The sequence below is a fragment of the Pseudophryne corroboree genome, chromosome 1 (assembly GCF_028390025.1).
Source record: "Pseudophryne corroboree isolate aPseCor3 chromosome 1, aPseCor3.hap2, whole genome shotgun sequence".
Lineage (NCBI taxonomy): Eukaryota > Metazoa > Chordata > Amphibia > Anura > Myobatrachidae > Pseudophryne > Pseudophryne corroboree.
Window position 1 is genome coordinate 347,325,749 of NC_086444.1, and position 19,355 is coordinate 347,345,103.

The 19,355-nt window shown below is 45.1% G+C and overlaps 1 protein-coding gene across 12 annotated transcripts in view; it reads left to right on the top strand.

Moving 5' to 3' along the window:
- The window catches only part of FBRSL1 (fibrosin like 1), an 857,080-nt gene that overhangs the window by 832,323 nt on the left and 5,402 nt on the right, over positions 1 to 19,355 (top strand). For 10 of the 12 annotated variants that reach the window (XM_063964688.1, XM_063964681.1, XM_063964689.1 and 7 more), the window contains one exon: positions 3,814 to 3,946. In XM_063964688.1, the coding sequence (XP_063820758.1) occupies positions 3,814 to 3,946 (133 nt within the window). The remainder of the gene's footprint in view (positions 1 to 3,813; positions 3,947 to 19,355) is intronic. The other 2 variants (XM_063964683.1, XM_063964685.1) reach the window with 1 other exon arrangement.

Consider the following 19,355-nt stretch of genomic DNA (forward strand, 5'->3'; position numbering starts at 1 on the left):
TCAAAGGCTATTAAGATCCATTGACTTCATGCAGAGTTTTATTTAGTCCAGATTTTATAGTGCAGTTTTCATGAAACAACTAGAAAATAATTTGAGGGTTTGTGAAATTATCCAAAGTCTACCAGTTCAGCAAATTGAGTCCATTTGCAGGGTAAAACCAGTGAGGTAGTTGTCTCGGGTCCCAGTTTTAAGAAGTCACCTGGATATTGAGGAAGGTGTAGATCTATCTGAAGATGACTTGTCACGTAATTGGAGGTTGAACGGGATTTACATCATTTTTGTTATTTGTTGATTAAACCAAGAATGTTTATTTCTGTTATAAACTAGATTTTTCAGAGGGATAAGTCAACCTTGGATTTTATAAACCCAATTAGACATGAAGAGGAAGAAAAAAATTATTCAAATCTCATGAAATTAGAAATCTACTTTAGCTCTGTGTACCAAATTTTGTTGTGGTTATTTATGTATCAAGAAATTTAGGCCTGAACTGCACGGGTGATTTTCAGTCAGCACGATTAAATCTTAAGAGCTTAATCGCGCAGAGTAGCACAGTGTTTTCTAATTGCTTAATCACCTTAGACTAAGCTCTCTGAAATCCTTTTACACAAATCAAAGTAGCGTTTCTTGACCTGAATTACCTGAAAAAATCATTCCATTATAATCAATAGACACAATTAATACCTTGAAATTCACGTGACTGGGAAAAAGTGCCATAGTGTGATCAGATGATTACACTACATAGCAATTAAAAAAACATTTGTATAGTACCCTTTTCAGAAAGAGAAATGTCTGAAAGGGTATGGGTCATTAGGGCGACAAGACTTAGGTCGACCACTATTGGTCGGCATGCATTAGGTCGACGTCACTAGGTTGACATGGAAAAAATGTCGACATGAGGGTTTTTTTTACTTTTTTTGGTGTTGTTTTCTTCGTAAAGTGATGGAGAACCCCAATTAGTGCACCGTGTCCCCTCGCATGACTCATTTCGCTCGCCATACTTTGGGCAAGGTGCCTCGCTGCGCTCTGCAGAGGTACTATTCCCAATCGTAGTCCACGTGGATCGTAAAGTATGTAAAAGTTCAAAAAATTAAGAATAATATGTGAAAAACTCATGTCAACCTTTTTCCATGTCGACATAATGCATGTCGACCAATAGTGGTCAACTTAATGACTGTCGACCTAATGACCGTATCCCGTCTGAAAATCACGACTTTTACCCAGCATTTGAGTGCCAGATAGTTTTGCTGGTCCCTGCCTGACCCCCCTTTCACACAGACAAGCAACTTACCCGGTCAAGAATTTCTACCTGGTAATTTGCGGATCAACACGGGTAATTCGTCTGTGTGAAAGGGTCAACCCCGGGTCAAAATTTCCTGGTTAAATTCCAGGTTTGAAGTCCCAGGAATTTCTACCTGGGTTGACCCTCTTACACAGAAAGAGGTGTGTTAATCGGCAAATTACGGTGTAGAATTTCTTCACCCGATAATTTGACTTTCTGTGTGAAAGCTGTATTAGTCACCTAATAGTAAATGAACTGCTTCAAAATTTGTGATAGCTCATCACCTATTGTTGAGTGAGTGAGCACTTAGCAGTTTAGTCCTTAATTGGGGTAAACATTGTGTGTATGTGTTATTTCATTGTTGTTGTTTTTTACATTTGTAAAATTCAGAGTCTGCAAGTCATTCAGCCATGATTGAGTAGACAGGAACTTGCTTGCAGCCTTTCCTGGCTGTATTGCTATTGACCCTTGCGTTCAGCCTATTTTGACTCTGTATTCATGCAGTTTAGATAACCCCTGCCGCCCCCTTCTAAAGTTTATTATCTGAGGTAGTTAATTGGTCAAGCAGTACCAGTAAGAGTTTGCTCCCTTACTGGTCTCGTGGGATTGTTCTTCCCTATACCGCGAGACTCATTATAGACACAGGAGCTCCTTGGAGGCAGCTTGAGCCACCAGAGGGGGGGCTCCTTTACTTCGTGCAGGCAATGCAGTAGCAATGTGTGAGGACCCCGGGACAACCGACCCTGTCGCCCCTCCCTTAATCCAGCCCTGGCCACAAGGGATCCGCAGCGCCCAAATAAAAAAAATGGCTTACAGTACAAGACAATATAGGACAAGTACAGGGTTAATAAACATAGCTGCATCAGCTGAAGACACTGAAATAAGCATAACAGTGAAAAAAAAGGGATTTGGTGCCGTCGAAGGGAGTATGGAGTAGAAGATTGTTTGAGAAAATGAAAGGCAATTGAGGGAAGAGGGCCCTACTCTGCGAGCTTACATTCTGAAGATATATAAAGAATACTTACATTTTGGTGTACTGTGGCTGCATCCTTCCTCTGCTTTCCTTGATAGTCTTGCCACTTATTGTATAGATCTGGTGCATTGGTAGTTTCGGTTCCCATAGTTTCTGGTATGTACAGTGAAACTGATTTGTGTAGAATTGGAATCTATATGAGGTCAGTCTGTTATTCCAACTTTGTTTCATTTAGTTTCTATAATAATTGTGTTAAACAATGTAGAATTATAGCTGGCTGTTAAGAACTAATTATAAATGCCTCACAGAGAATAACCCAGATAATGAGGACGTGGAGCCTCAAAGCATGCTGGTGTATGTCGATGCAGTGATGGGGGGAGGGGCTGACCTGTGCTCTAGGCACACTTTTGTAATGAACGAGAAGCTTCTAATACAGCTCTAGTGGATCAGTAACCTTTTCATGAGGCCAATGAGTGAATCAGGTCTGACAGTGCCAGGAACGTTTCTCAAACGATCTGTGGGAAAAATGATTTTCCAAGGGTTAAACCTCTGATAAATGATTTCTATACACTAATCTTTAACCCCACTTATTGTTCATTAATCGATCAGAGATTTGTTTAGCAAGTATTCATCATTGAGCAGAGTATAGAACTCTGGTGGCAGCAAGACTAAGGGGGAGATGTACTAAGCCTTGGAGAGGGATAAAGTGGAGAGAGATCAAGTACAAACTGTAACATTACAGGCTATGTTTGAAAAATGACGAGCTGGTTGGGTGGTCTACACTTTATCACTCTCCACGGCTTAGTACACTGAAAGTGAATATAACTCATTCTAACAGTATACAGATAACATTAGGAAATTGAACTAAAAAGAGGAAATAGAAGGCAGGGATGTGGGAAGCGATGGAACCGTCCTATTTGTCCGAAGTGTTAATCATTGTTACTGCTTTGCCAAAAAATCCAGAGTGAACTAAGTCATTTGTTAGGATTAGTTTTTTATTTAGGAAATTCTCAATATGATTGGGTAAGATTGCTGTGTAGTTGTTTCTTACAGCTGTCTTCCTGTGACTTCAGGCTAGTGCCACATAAGCGCTGTTCCAGCTTTCAGCAGAGCTAAAATTCATGCTTAATCTTTAAATGATTTTTTTATTGCAGCTGGAAAACCATTGTATTTTCCACCTCACAGGAAAGTCATTTCCTGAAGTAAAAAAATTAAATAAAATTACTGAGCTTGGTGACTTGGTGTGCTTAAATATAGTGAATTGAAACGTTTTTATCAAACAATTTGGCATCTTAAAAAAAAAAAATGGTCCCTTTTACATTATAAAAACAGTATAGGTATTAGTCATTATTTCAGTTTGGATGAACTAGACACTACTGTACGTGTGGCATGTACCACTCCTGTGTGTCCCCACATTTACATGTTTAGTTGAATGTTGTCGATTTGCTTTTGGTGATCAGAAGTGGTCTAGATAGCAGTTTATGGTCCTCAGTAGTAATAGTTTATTTCAACTTGTGTTAGAATAATTGTTGTGAGCTTTTTTGCTATCTTTTTTTCATAGCAGATGCAGATGGATCCACACAAGCTGGACATTTGTGGCAAACTTGACCTATTCAGCAGGCCGCCTGCCCCAGGAGTCTTTCCAGGATTTCCTTACCCACATGATTTAGCCAGACCTCTCTTCTCCAGTACTGGTAAGCCAATGAATTGCAATGCTATGCTTTTGTCAAAAGGATTTGCTCTTTATCTGCAAGAAAAGGGATTCTATGGATAAGTAATTTTAAAATTTGTAATAATCCAGCCCCCCCCCCAAAAAAAAGCATTTTATGTCTTTAATCCTTTCTATAACTCTGCTCCTTTAGCTTGTTGTGTGAATTATTACAACCCCAGTCATACTTCTATAGAGGCAGACTAACAATGCAGCCAAAAGTGTACAACAGCGTTAGATGCTGAATCTAGTGCAGAAAAAGTCTTTGATATTTGGTTATCCTATGATGTTACCCTCTCTACTGTAGATAAGAACCATATTTGGAAGATAGTTCGTCTGACCACATGGCTTTTTCAGAAGGAGGTGCTCCTCCTTTCTAACTGATTCATTACTCAATGGTACATCTTCTGGAATGCACATTTGATACCTTTGCTGTAACGTTTTGGTTGTTGCTCTGTTCTCTTGGGTATGGATTGTTGTTCCTCTGTTTCCAATTGTTGTTGTTATCCATTGTGGACTGTTTTCAGTTCTGTTCTATGCCATGCATGTCTGTGACGTACTTTTTTATTTTTATATTATACACTTTGTTCTGAAACATATAGTGGGGAAAAAAAAAAAAGAGTACAACAGTGGCTGACAACTTCTTGCTTATCCCAAAACCCACAAAGTAAAGAAAATATTTCTCTAGGAACCAATACGATATGAAATGTTAGCCGCCACCCGCCCCCCTTCCAAATTCTTTCACCCAATACACAGCTCAGCCATAACATTAAAACCACTGACATGTAAAGTGGATAACATGATTATCTCGTTACAATGGCATCTGTCAATGGGTGTTTTATAATATGCAGCAAGTGAGTAGTCTTGAAGTTGCTGTGTTGGAAGCAAGAAAAATTACCAAGTGTAATGGTCTGTGCAACTTTGACCAGGGCCAAACTGTGATAGCTAGATGACTGGGCCAGGCCAGAACATCTCCAAAATGGCATGTCTTGTGGTATGTTTCCAGTAGACAGTGGTTAGTACCTATCAAAAGTGGTCCAAGGAAGGTCAACAGATGTACCCGGTCATGGGCACCCAAGGCTCATTGATGTATGTGGATAGCAAAGGCAAGGCCTTCTGCTCTTATCCCACAGAAGTGCTATTGTAACACAGATTGCTGGAAGAGTTAATGCTGGCTATGATAGGAAGGTGTCAGAACACACAGTGTATCACAGCTTGCTGTGTTTGGGACTGCGCAGCCTCTGACCGGTCAAAGTGACCATGCTGACCACTATTCACTGCCGAAAGCACCTACAATGGGCACATGAACGTCAGGACTGGACCACTGTGCAATGGAAGAAGAGGGCCTGGTCTGATGAATCGCTCTTTCTTTCACATCATGTGGACAACCAAGTGTGTCGTTTACCACCTATACAAACATTGTTGCAAACCAAGTAAGCTCCCTCTTTCAGCAGTATAATGTGCCTTGCAACACTAAAAATTGTTCTGGAATTGTTTGAGGAACACGACAAAGCGCTCAAGGTTTTGACTTGACCTCCAAATTCCTAAGATCTCAATCCGCTGGAGCATCTGTGGGATGTGCTGAAAAACGAGCCAAGCCATGCAGGCCTCATCTCGCAGTTTACACGACTTAAAGGAACTGCTGCTAATGTCTTGGTGCCAGATAAAACACGACACATTCAGAAGTCATGTGGAGTCCAAGCCTTGACAGGTCACAGCTGTTTTGGCAGCACGATGAGGAACCTACACAATATTAGGCAAGTGGTTTTAATGTTATGGCTGATCGGTGTATAGTAGCAAATGTACTGCAGGTCGTTTTGCCTGTTACCAATTTTGCCCAGTAGAATCCTTATCTGGGTGTGTAGCATGTTATGCCTGCCCTAGGGATCCCGGCCACCGGAATGCACGCAGTGGGGTGAGCGCAAAAGAGCTCCTTGCGGGCTCGTGGCGCTCTCCTTGCTGTGGGAACGGGATTCTCCCTCCAGGGGTGTCGTGGACACCTCAAGAGGGAGATTAGTTGTTGGTAGGCCAGCTGTCAGGATTCCGGCGTCTGTATGGTGAGCGCTGTGATCCCGACAGCCACCATATCAAATGCCTTCCATATCTGGTGCCTGTTATTTTCCCATCTATTATTTATGCCTGATTTTGCTCTGTTTATTTGTCTATAATTGGTCACCTATTATCTGCTCCACTCTAAACTGAGCCGGTCCTGTAAGAACCTTACTGAAATTTCCTGACGGCTGATTTGGAGCGGCTGTGATTTCACCTATGATTTGTGAACATTGTCGTGAGCAGTCTCACAAGCTTTTTTTTTTTTTTTTTTTGGTGTTAAATTGTCCTACCTAACATAATTGATTTTATTTATTTAAAAGTACATCACATTATGCAATAATGTTTCCCTATCCTGCATTCTTCCCTTGACAAGTCACCCATGGTGCAGTTACAATCCTGTCCCCTTTGTTTGCAGCTAGCTGTGTGAACTGACAGATATGGTTACATTTTTCCAAATGTAGTATACACTATAAACTTGTTGCATTATAATGGGACAACTTTATAATGTTGCATTTGAATCTAAAATAATCCTGTGTATCTAGACATTTGGGGTCAATTCTATTAGCTTCGAGCCCCATAATGTGACATTACAATCGTGTGGAAATGCCAGAAACACACATAAACTCGCCTCCATAATGCCCCGATTTCTCTGATTTCTGTACACAGCCTTATGGGGCTGCGAACAAAGGGGTACCGTAAGTGCCACTCATTTGCACATTTACTCACTGGGTGAGCCGGCTTGTGGCTAATGGAATCAATCTCTTGCTCTGTTTGTTTACAGAAATTCGCAAATATTTGCCATATAACATTTTACTGCTTATTTACAACATTATACAGATGTCTCAACAGAAGACAAAATATGTGTTAGAACAAACTAAACAGCTGGTTAGTTTGTCAATTTTTTTTATGTCACAGGCTCTGCAGCCACAGGACAATCCAGATGAATGCCTAATTTAACTAATGCTTTAGTGTAGGTTTTCCCAGCTTTGGTCCTCCAGGACCCCTCTAACAATGTTTTACAGTTCTCCACAGTTAGCGCCAGATCTTTTAAAATATGTCAACCGTAAGGAATACTAAATATTTCAATAATGGTAGTGACCAACACTGCCACTCCTGGCGCTGTTATAAATTTCTATTAAAAATATTTGTAAGAATATATATAAATAATAGTCATACTATTTCTTTTTCATCCACTAGGGGTCACTGGAGTACTCTTGGGGATATGGACTGGGCGTAGCCGGAAATGGCACATATTTAAATATTTAAATTAGTAACTGGCCATCCCCTCCATAATCCCATAGAGCCTTCAGTATTTTTCTGTGCCTCTAGCGGAAGGTACTGTGGACTGAATGTCCTGCGATTCTTCAAGCAAGATTATTTTTGTTTTTTTCTACCTGATCCCTTCCCAACTTATCAGAGAAGTTCGGGTTAGGGATCATTGGTGCTGCATTAGCAGCAGATGGACTGCCTGCGCTTATACAAAGGGCCCCGCCATTGACCAAGATCAGCGCAGCTGTTTGCAGCCACTGGCTGCACAAGGACGCAGGACGGCGCTTACAGAAAAGTCCCGTCATGGCCTCCGCAGGTGGTGCAGGTACTGAGCGGTAGGCAGCTCTCACTGCCGCCGCTCACTTACTTACTTTTTCTGTCTATTGCGGGCGGTCAGCTCACGCTGCCGCCCATTATGTGGGGACTGTGTGTATTTATATACTGTAACTGTAAATCCCCTGCTGCCTGCCACTTGTAAAATCCCTTGCTAATTTTTCACTTGCACAGGGAGCCAGCGAGCGAACCCCGGCACTGCGCAGGCCGCTCGACGCTTCCTGGGTCACCCGGCGCCGCTGGCCGCTTGCAGGGGTAGCTAGCGAGCAGCTCCCGCCACTACCGCCGGAACGCTCGCCGCTCCCCGTCTCTCCGGATCCGTCCTCCTCCCTACCCCGGTACGGCTCTCGTGGGTTGAGCGGCCGACCTGACCGCGGACAGCTGCTGCCGCGGCCCGCTCTGGCAGCCGCTCACCAATCTCCGAGGTACTGTCCTTCACGCGGCTGCGGTGAAACTTGCACTCCCCGTCTCCCGAACAACGGGGGGGGGAGCAGTGTGGGGGAAGTCGGCAGCCAGAATAAAGGCTGCACTTGCAAATAATACTCTTCTGCAGGACAGAGAGGGGGGGAGGAAGCCCGCAGGGAGGCCCCAATAACTAAGCTGCGTTTAGGCAGCAAAATCATCAGGATTTTAAGCCTGTGGCCAATATCAGAAGTCTCTGTTACATATACAATATATTTATATATATATGTGTATGTATGTGTGTATATGTGTTTGTGTGTTTACACACTGATGGTATACAGATAGGTGTGTCTGTGTATATACATATGCATGTATTAATGTATATCAGCAATCTTGCAATAAGCAAGCACATGGCCGGACACCATTTTAACATTACTTCCTGCTTCTTCCCAGGAAGTTGCTGCCCTACAACACTCGGCCTCTAGAGGAGCCGGGGTGTTGTTAGGAATTTTATTTTATTGGTATTGTACATGACCACGTGTGCTGTAATGTACATTTATACACACTTTATTTACGTGGTACTAAGTCACGGTACTGGTCTATCCTTCTGTACTTGCTTGTCCGTGTACATAAGGAGTACGTCTAAGACATAGCAGCTTCGCTGCAGAGTCCGTCGGACAAATAAGATTGCACATACGCACTATTGCCGTTCCTCGTTGGGGGAGTCTGGCGTATATACGGACTGTGAACAATTGTTGTTATTGTTTTATAATTTGACGGTTTCAGAGATGCCCGTCGCAGTGTGTCCTACAGTATACAGCAGTAGGGGTGTTGTTGGGCCCGGTTTCGGCTTAACAGGGCAGTGGTTGCATGGCAATACAGTTCACGTTTGCCCTACAAGAAGAACACCTTACGTTTCTCGCTGATCACACTTGTGAATCTGCTCAATATCTAGGTACAGTTTCTGTGGACGTCAGCCAGTTTAGTTCTCGCTTTTCAGTTTCACTAGTGCGGCACGACGTGCTTTTTTGCTACGTGCTTAACAGGACGGTGTCCGTTTCTAAACGAGAATAGAAACATTACCTTACGCTGCCCACATGTTTCGTCCTGTCTTGGACACATTCCTGAATAAATATACTCAGGATATAGTCTTTACATCTCGGCCCTTTCGGGCTCGTGCTACAGAAACAGCCACAGGCGGGTCAGGTGGTAGTGAACGTGGTTTTCGATAACCTCTAATTGTCTGATTGACGTCAATATACGGTTAAAGTGCTGCCACCTACTTCCAGGCATCTTTAACCAGGGTTTCAGTGGCATTTACAGCTAAGCCACTGAAAAGCCAGGCCTAGAATGAGTTTCCAGGCCATCGCCGATAGTCAGTTGTGGGCATCCACAGTTAGGGGATCCGCAATTTTGGGTTCGCAGTTTACCAGACAAAGGTTGATTGTTTTCCACCATTGCAATTTGCAAGACGGGTCTGCCTGGGTCAGAGGATAAAATCGCAGTTCTGCACACCGCCATACAAGCTCTAGTAGATTGAGCACTTTGACTGCAGTCAACAACAGAGTCACGGTCATTATTCCAGTTTGGGGTAGTTCCAAAGCTGGCTGAATCTGTCAGTCCGATACTGACCCTTCAGGTCAATCAGGGGGTCGCTTACTACACATTCATGAATACCTGCAGTTGGTGACTACAGGTTGAAATCCACAGTGAATCTGGATTTCAACAAGAATAAAGACGCATCAGGCCTACTTAAGTTTGCAGTAAAAACCATTCTCGCTTTCAAGCGCTACCGTTTTGGCTTCGTATGGCGCCTAGGGTTGTCACAAGTAATGGCTATCGTGATAGCTCATCCCTGGAAGTGATAACAGTTCCGTGTTTTGCAGATCTGCTCATTAAAGCTCCGTCTCAAAACTTCGTCAGGCAACGGCCCTTACTAACGTACAATGGCGTCGTTCAGCACGGTTAGATTGTTAACCTAGAGATATTAAGCCTCATTCCGTAACAACGGACTCATGCATAGGGATAATTCCGTGTTTACACGCATTTACCTGCCTGAACATACCACACAAACTGTTCGTCATCACGTACAGTTCGTACGCAAGCCACGGACAGTCTTGATCCGTTTGGCCTTTTGCCTATTGGAAAGGAGAGTGACGCCTTTCGACGTACTCTACTTCGCAAGGAGTCACTCAGGTCATTTTCACCTGGAAGTTCTTGCACGCTCCTACCAGTTCATCAAATAGTACGGTTGTCTCTAAGGGCCAGAGTTTCACTACTCTAGTGGCTCCAAGTACATAATTTTACCGCAGGGACAATGTTCGGTGTCTGGAATTGGATAATTCTAAATATGAACGCGAGTCTCAAAAGGTTGGGGACCTGGGGTCCCAAATGATCAACTTCCCAAATCACGGAAGATTTCGGTCAAACGCGCTGCGGCAAGCGGGCCACATGCTCCGTTCTCAGACTGTCCAAGTGCGGTCAGACAACACAACGGCGATCGTATACATCACCGATCAAGGACGGAATCAAAGTCGCATGACCATGCGGCAGGTTGCTCGATGGTCATTCTGGGAGTGAACAGCTGGATGGCAGCTTATTCCAGGACACTGAGCATTGAATTCTTAAGTGTTCCAGATGTTGGTCCAGCGTTGGAGTTACCCACAGGGGTATTTATTGGCATCTCGCAGAAACAATTTCAAAAAAAAAAAAACATCCAAGTATGTGTCCAGTACAAGAGCTCTGAAGGCAGCAGCTGTGGATGCTCTCACGATCGCGTGGCTGTACAGCGTTGTGAATCTGTTACAACGTTTACGCTGTTTCCTCGGGTACTAAAATGGATCATACAAGACTCTATGACAGTCATACTAGTGGCGCCACATTGGCCTCGGAGGCCATGATTCTTGGATATCCGCGAACTACTCGCAGCCGATCCTTCACCGCTCTCGCCACGTCCGGACCTGTTCCACTAGGGTCAGTTCTTTTACCCCGATTTACCGCGGCAGCGTTTGACGGGGTGGCTGTTCCAAGCGCTCTCAAGAACGGATGGCATTCCAGAATCTGGTATACGAACCATGTTAGGGGCAGTGGCGTAACTACTGCCCCCGCAGTCCTCGCGGTGGCTTGGGGGCGAGGGGCTGCGGGGGCGCCACTGATTTACAGCAGACTGACATGCGGACGAGCGTCCGCATGTCAGTCTGCAGTCTCCTTCCCTCCGCCGCTTGTTGGAGGGACACGGAGGGCACACAGCGCGTCTCCCTGTGTCCCTCCTGAGGCATCATCTCCGGCGGCCGCGGGTCTAATAGGGGGAAGTGCCGTCCGTGAGCTCTAATTGGCTCACGAACCGGCACTTCCCCCTATTAGACCCGCGGCCGCCGGAGATGATGCAGCAGGAGGGACACAGGAGAGACGAGCTGTGCCCTCCGTGTCCCTCCAAAAAGCGGGGGGGGGGGGATATCTGGCACTGGGGCATTTCTGGCACTGGGGGGCATATCTGGCACTGGGGGGGGATATCAGGCTCTGGGGCATATATGGCACTGGGGGGGAATATCTGGCACGGGGCATATATGGCACTGGGGGGGGGATATCTGGCACTGGGGGCATATATGGCACGGGGGGCATATATGGCACTGGGGGGAATATCTGGCACTGGGGGCATATATGGCACTGGGGGGGGATATCTGGCACTGGGGCATATATGGCACTGGGGGGAATATCTGGCACTGGGGGGGGGGATATCTGGCACTGGGGCATATATGGCACTGGGGGGGGGATATCTGGCACTGGGACATATATGGCACTGGGGGGGGAATATCTGGCACTGGGGGCATATCTGGCACAGGGGGGGAATATCTGGCACTGGGGGCATATATGGCACGGGGGGAATATCTGGCACTGGGGGGGAATATCTGGCACTGGGGGCATATATGGCACGGGGGGAATATCTGGCACTGGGGGGGAATATCTGGCACTGGGGGGGAATATCTGGCACTGGGGGCATATCTGGCACTGGGGGCATATGTGGCACTGGGGGGGAATATCTGGCACTGGGGGGGTTTGTGTATCTGGCACATGGGGACGACGACTATATTTGGCACTGGGGCATGTAAGTACCTGGCACCGTGGGGGAATATCTGGCACTGGGGACATATGTGGCACTGGGAGCACAGCCCTAGCAACAAGGACTACCTCCTAGCAACGAGCATGACACCCAGTGCATGAAAGACCTGGCAACGAGCATGACACCCAGTGCATGAAACACCTGGCAACGAGCATGACACCCAGTGCATGAAACCCCTGGCAACGAGCATGACACCCTGAGCATGAAAACCCCTGGCACCGTGCATGGAACCAAGAGCATGAAACCCCTGGCAACGAGCATGACACCCAGTGCATGAAACCCCTGACAACGAGCAGGTAATTGAAAAGTAATTAGAAGCCTTACTGTAGGACTTAATGTGTAATGGGCATTACGGTGTGTGGCATAATGTATCACCGACATTGCGGTGTGTGTCATAATGTGTCACAGACATTGTATGTGCTATAATGTATCAGGGGCATTGCAGTGTGTAGCATAATGTATAACGGGCATTGCGATTCCTGTCATAATGTGTCACAGGCATTACGGTGTGTGGCATAATGTGTCACAGACATTACGGTGTGTGGCATAATGTGTCGGGGGCATATTGTGTCGTGCATTATTGTGCGCGGCATAATGTCTAAGGGCCATTGCAGTATGTGGCATAATGTATACTGGGCATTACTATAAGGAGGAAAAATGACAAATAATGTAAGGGGCATGAATCAGGATTATTTTTCTTTCCTGTGGTGGCCAACGTATGGGCGTGCAGGTTGCAAAACTGGGGTATAAGGTAGTCTTTTCCTGCAATACCACGCCCCTTTATGTGAAACCACGCCCACTCCAACAAAACCACGCCCCTTTTTGGCATATTTAGCCCTTTCTTGCTCCCAATTATGGAGCATGAAGGGGGGGGGGGGCACCGAAGAATTTTTTGGCTTGGGGGAGAAAAATTTCTAGTTACGCCACTGGTTAGGGGCCAGTACGGCAGCTCATTATCACAAGGTTTAGCGTGCCTCTATAGGTTGGTGTGACGCTCAGAAGTTTCCAACATAATTTTCAAGTTATCCCGTCTTTTAATATTTTTTACAGACTGGGTTTGGTGAAGGATTATATTCTACACTCAAGGTGCAGGTCTCTGCATGTCAATTTACCTGCAAAGGTGTTTGGCTCCTTTGCCGATTGTACACACTTTCCTGCACGGTGTCCTCAGACAACCTCCATTTATACCACCTACAGCGCCATGGGACGTGATCTGGTTTTACCACCTTCAGCGCCATGGGACGTGATCTGGTTTTAGGTTTTTTATTTACAGTCTTCATTTGTTTAATTCTTACAACAAGTGGATGTTACGTTTATCAATTGGTAAACACTTCTCTTAGCCTTCGCCTCTCAGCAAGGCGTGTTTTAACATAGGGTGGCTTGCATGACAAGGCCCCAAATCTGGTGTTTTATGGTCATAGGGCGGAACTTCGCACAAATTCCGTGTTCCAGTCAAAGATCGTATAATGTCACGCGTCAATTAATTAATGTAGTTCCTCGGTTATCAATATGTTCGAGAACTTAAGTTACTTTGAATGTGGTACGCGCACTACGCGTTTATGTAACCCAAACAATTGTACGTAGAACAGACACATTGTTCTCTATAATGTAGTGAAGATGGCTTTACAAGCTTCCAAGCAGTCCTGTCAGGCTTGGCTTCATAATAGGCTTCAACCGCCTACATCAGGGTCAGACCATTCCACACGTTCTAGTGGACGTCATAAGCGGGCTTCAACCGCCTACATCAGTGTCAGACCATTCCATACGTTCTTTGGGAACGTCAGGAGCAGCAGGTCGTGGAGTTTCTACGAAACAGCGTAGAAAAGCTGCTACATGGTCATCAGTGCATGACCATCAGTGCGCATGTTGGGGCGCTTTTACAGGTTGGCTACGTTTGCGGCATCAGCTTTTAGCTTTGGCCGTGTAGTGTTACAGGTGCCAAACAGCTCTCCCACCCAACGGGAAACTTTGGTACGTCCCAAGAGTACTCCAGTGACCCCTAGTGGATGAAAAAGGAAATAGGATTTTGGTACTTACCAGGTAAATCCTTTTCTTTGAATCCATAGGGGGCACTGGACGCCCACCCAGAGCAGTTTTACCTGTCTTGTGGTAAGCTCAGCGGATCTTATGGTAACACTTTATCACCAATGCATTCGATGTTATGGTATCAACTGATTGTTATCAGTTCCGTTATGTGTCAACTTTAGGGTTGACTATTATATTATAATGTTATAGGTTCATATAATGTTATATGTAATACTCTATGGTTCATCCTCTCTATCACTCCTGTTCGGCCCAGTAAAAATACTGAAGGCTCTATGGGATTATGGAGGGGATGGCCAGTTACTAATTTAAATATTTAAATATGTGCCATTTCCGGCTACGCCCAGTCCATATCCCCAAGAGTACTCCAGTGCCCCCTATGGATTCAAAGAAAAGGATTTACCTGGTAAGTACCAAAATCCTATTTTTATAAGTGCTATGATCCACCGTAGCTGGACGTAATTTTAGGGTTTGGTTAGAACCCGTATTTGGCAAACATATATAGAAAATAGATACGTAATTTCTGCGCTTGTGGGTACCTATTTCTATATAGGCTTATATTGTATCTAATAGGTTTTTATTACCTCAAAAATCTTTTATAGCTGACGGTCCTCAAAAAAGAATGAATTATAGAAGGCCCGTACTTAGTAGTAAAACATTTAATAAGATCACATTTATACATATATGTCAAAGGACAACAATAAATAAAATCTCTAGGAAGAAAAATAATCACAAGTCTTTGTTCCTTCCTTCACAAATATTAGTGCAGGTTAAAACGTATCTTTTATGCTACTTCTAAATAGATACTTAGTAGCCGTATAATCGATCTTTCCACAGGCTCCCACAGAAATTTCTTAGAACTGGGACTTTTTCAAGAAAGCCGTATCGGCGGTCGGGCAACTCGGCGGCGGATCGCCGTGTCTGTAGGGCCCTTTACACACTGCACATTGTACACTCCTCAAAAAAATAAAGGGAACACTAAAACAACACATCCTAGATCTGAATGAATGAAATATTCTTATTAAATACTTTGTTCTTTACATAGATGAATGTGCTGACAACAAAATCACACAAAAATTATCAATGGAAATCAAATTTATTAACTCATGGAGGTCTGGATTTGGAGTCACCCTCAAAATTAAAGTGGAAAAACACACTACAGGCTGATCCAATTTTGATGTAATGTCCTTAAAACAAGTCAAAATGAAGCTCAGTAGTGTGTGTGGCCTCCACGTGCCTGTATGACCTCCCTACAACCCACACAAGTGGCTCAGGTAGTGCAGCTCATCCAGGATGGCACATCAATGCGAGCTGTGGCAAGAAGTTTTGCTGTGTCTGTCAGCGTAGTGTCCAGAGCATGGAAGCGCTACCAGGAGACAGGCCAGTACATCAGGAGACGTGGAGGAGGCCGCAGGAGGGCAACAACCAAGCAGCAGGACTGCTACCTCCGCCTTTGTGCAAGGAGGAACAGGAGGAGCACTGCCAGAGCCCCGCAAAATGACCTCCAGCAAGCCACAAATGTGCATGTGTCTACTCAAACGATCAGAAACAGACTCCATGAGGGTGATATGAGGGCCCGACGTCCACAGGTGGGGGTTCTGCTTACAGCCCAACACCGTGCAGGACGTGTGGCATTTGCCAGAGAACACCAAGATTGGCAAATTCGCCACTGGCGCCCTGTGCTCTTCACAGATGAAAGCAGGTTCTCACTGAGCACATGTGACAGACGTGACAGAGTCTGGAGACGCCAAGGAGAATGATCTGCTGCCTGCAACATCCTCCAGTATGACCAGTTTGGCAGTGGGTCAGTAATGGTGTGGGGTGGCATTTCTTTGGTGGGGCCGCACAGCCCTCCATGTGCTCGCCAGAGGTAGCCTGACTGCCATTAGGTACCGAGATGAGATCCTCAGACCCCTTGTGAGACCATATGCTGGTGCGGTTGGCCCTGGGTTCCTCCTAATGCAAGACAGTGCTAGACCTCATGTGGCTGGAGTGTGTCAGCAGTTCCTGCAAGACGAAGGCATTGATGCTATGGACTGGCCCGCCCGTTCCCCAGACCTGAATCCAAATGAGCACATCTGGGACATCATGTCTTGCTCCATCCACCAAAGCCACGTTGCACCACAGACTGTCCAGGAGTTGGCGGATGCTTTAGTCCCGGTCTGAGAGGAGATCCCTCAGGAGACCATCTGCCACCTCATCAGGAGCATGCCCAGGCGTTGTAGGGAGGTCATACAGACACGTGGAGGCCACACAAACTACGGAGCCTCATTTTGACTTGTTTTAAGGACATTACATCAAAGTTGGATCAGCCTGTAGTGTGTTTTTCCACTTTAATTTTGAGGGTGACTCCAAATCCAGACCTCCATGGGTTAATAAATTTGATTTCTAATGATAATTTTTGTGTGATTTTGTTGTCTGCACATTCAACTATGTAAAGAACAAAGTATTTAATAAGAATATTTCATTCATTCAGATCTAGGATGTGTTATTTTAGTGTTCCCTTTATTTTTTTGAGCAGTGTACATCTGCTCCACCTGCAGAAGTGAATGATTTTCCCAGGTTGTTTCCAACTCACAATCAGCCCCATTATTCATAAATTCACAGAGCGTGCCGCCAATCTGCTAGCCCTATAATTGTCTGTTGCGTTCTATGAATGAAAAATTATTTTAATTTGTGTGTTTGTTTGTTAATAGGCTAAAAACAATGTTATCTCAATAACTCCGGTTTTATATGGACATAATATTCCTAAGTATCCATTTGATTGCTGCACGCTCAAAGCAAATTGGTCAATGTACAGGTGAAAGCTGGGCGCTCTATTTAGGAGGTCAGAGACATCACTGCATCAATCAGAATAAATAAAATGCCTTCCACACAGTATCTGTGTCATCCTTCTCTCCTTATCAGACAGTAATGTCAAAGCATGAACCATTGCTCTGGCTGAGCTCCCTTGTTACTTAAGGGTGCACCATCTATCTCCAGGCTTGCCGTCCACAAGATGGATGTGCAGCCGCTTGAGAATTGTTTCATTTAATAAGCACGAGACGGCTCTAAGGGCTCTGCTGCTGTCTGCACTTGGAAGAAGCTTATTTTATGTTGCTTTTTTTCCATTAGACTTGAGCTAGCAGTGTTTGGAAGCGCTCCCTCACTAAGCAAATCCCCATTATTAACCATCTGAAATCTTCAGGGAGCAGAAATAACCTGTTTCTGGTGAGCACACTGCTCTCTGAAGTGGAAGATGGTTGATTTAAATCCTTTACCAGCTATGTTTACTTTGTAAATCATTTGTAAGGCACAGATACACTGCATGTCACATAAAATATGCCGCTATATGATTCTAAAAAGACAATAGTTATTAAATACAGTTACATAAACAGGAATAATTACACCTAGTTATGACTGTTTTGTGACTGCTACTAGTGCCTTTTATCCATTCTTCCATGTTTTGAAAGAAAAAAAAAACACTGTAGACCGTGAGTCTGTATTGCTTATACATTAGAGCGTTATTTTGTATTGCTGGCACCGCAGAGAACGCACTCCTTTATTGGTGGCACCGCAGAGAGCGCGCACCTGTATTGCTGGCCCGCAGAGAGCGCGCACCTGTATTGCTGGCCCGCAGAGAGCGCGCGCCTGTATTGCTGGCACCGCAGAGAGCGCACTCCTTTATTGGTGGCACCGCAAAGAGCGCGCGCCTGTATTGCTGGCACCGCAGAGAGCGCGCGCCTGTATTGCTGGCACCGCAGAGAGCGCACTCCTTTATTGGTGGCACCGCAGAGAGCGCACTCCTTTATTGGTGGCACCGCAGAGAGCGCGTGCCTGTATTGCTGGCCCGCAGAGAGTGCGTGCCTGTATTGCTGGCACCGCAGAGAGCGCGCGCTTGTATTGCTGGCACCGCAGAGAGCGCACGCCTGTATTGCTGGCACCGCAGAGAGCGCTCGCCTGTATTGCTGAACTAAACACACTCTTCCTATTGAGCTGTAGGCTATTCACTGGGATGTAATTTAACATACTTTCATAGCGTTTCCCCCCCTCCCCTCTCCACAATGTCTTAGTTCAGGCTGGAACTTTACATGAGAAGGTAACAGTGGTATGGTTGCTGTCTTTTGCTCTTTGTTGAATTTATAAGAAATGTAAAAATGAACAACTTAATAATTTAACAGATACTTTTTTGTTACTAAGCATCTGGTAAATGTTGGCTAATTTGTATGTTTAATTGAATATGCCTTTTCTTTTGAGGTTTAACTTTAAACAATCCGTTAATGTTTTAATATAACCTGTAACTCAACAGTGACTACTAAGCAACCTAGTGTTAGTTACATGGCTTCCTGCACTGTCCTCATCCCAGTCTCACACACACAATATGTCTGAAACCTACAAAGCTCAGTACATGTAAGTAATTTTGTAGAGACACGGGGGGGTCATTCCGAGTTGATCGCTCGCTAGCAGTTTTTAGCAGCCGTGCAAACGCTGTTCCGCCGCCCACTAGGAGTGTATTTTAGCTTAGCAGAAGTGCGAACGTTTTTATCGCAGAGCGCCTGCAAATATTTTTTGTGTAGTTTCAGAGTAGCTCAAAACCTCCTCAGCGCGTGCGATCACTTCAGACTATACAGTTCTGGATTTGACGTCACACACCCGCCCTGCGCTTTCCCTGGCATGCCTTCGTTTTTCCAAACACTCCCTGAAAACGGTCAGTTGCCACCCAGAAACGCCCACTTCATGTCAATCACTCTGCGGCGTCCAGTGCGACTGAAATGCATTGCTAGAGCCTGTGCAAAACTACATCGTTCATTGTGCCCGTACGTCGCGCGTGCGCATTGCGCCGCATGCGCAGAATTGCCGATTTTTAGCCTGATCACTGCGAACAAATGCAGCTAGCGATCAACTTGGAATGACCCCATAGGGCGGGATCTAATTAACCATGGTAAACTTTTTTCCGATGTTTCACCAATATTTTTTTTACAGGCTATCCAATTAGATTGCCCTTAAAAAATAAAAAAAAAGTGAAACCTGTATGTTTCCGTGTGAAACAGACAAAACGGGTCTGTTTTCGGGAATTTGGTTTCGCCTGCCTGAAGCGGTATCCAATTAGCCTCGATAAGCCGGTTCCAGACGTGGCTTATCGGGGCTAATTGGATACCACTCTCTGTAGCAGATTTGAATGCATTTACAGTCGATT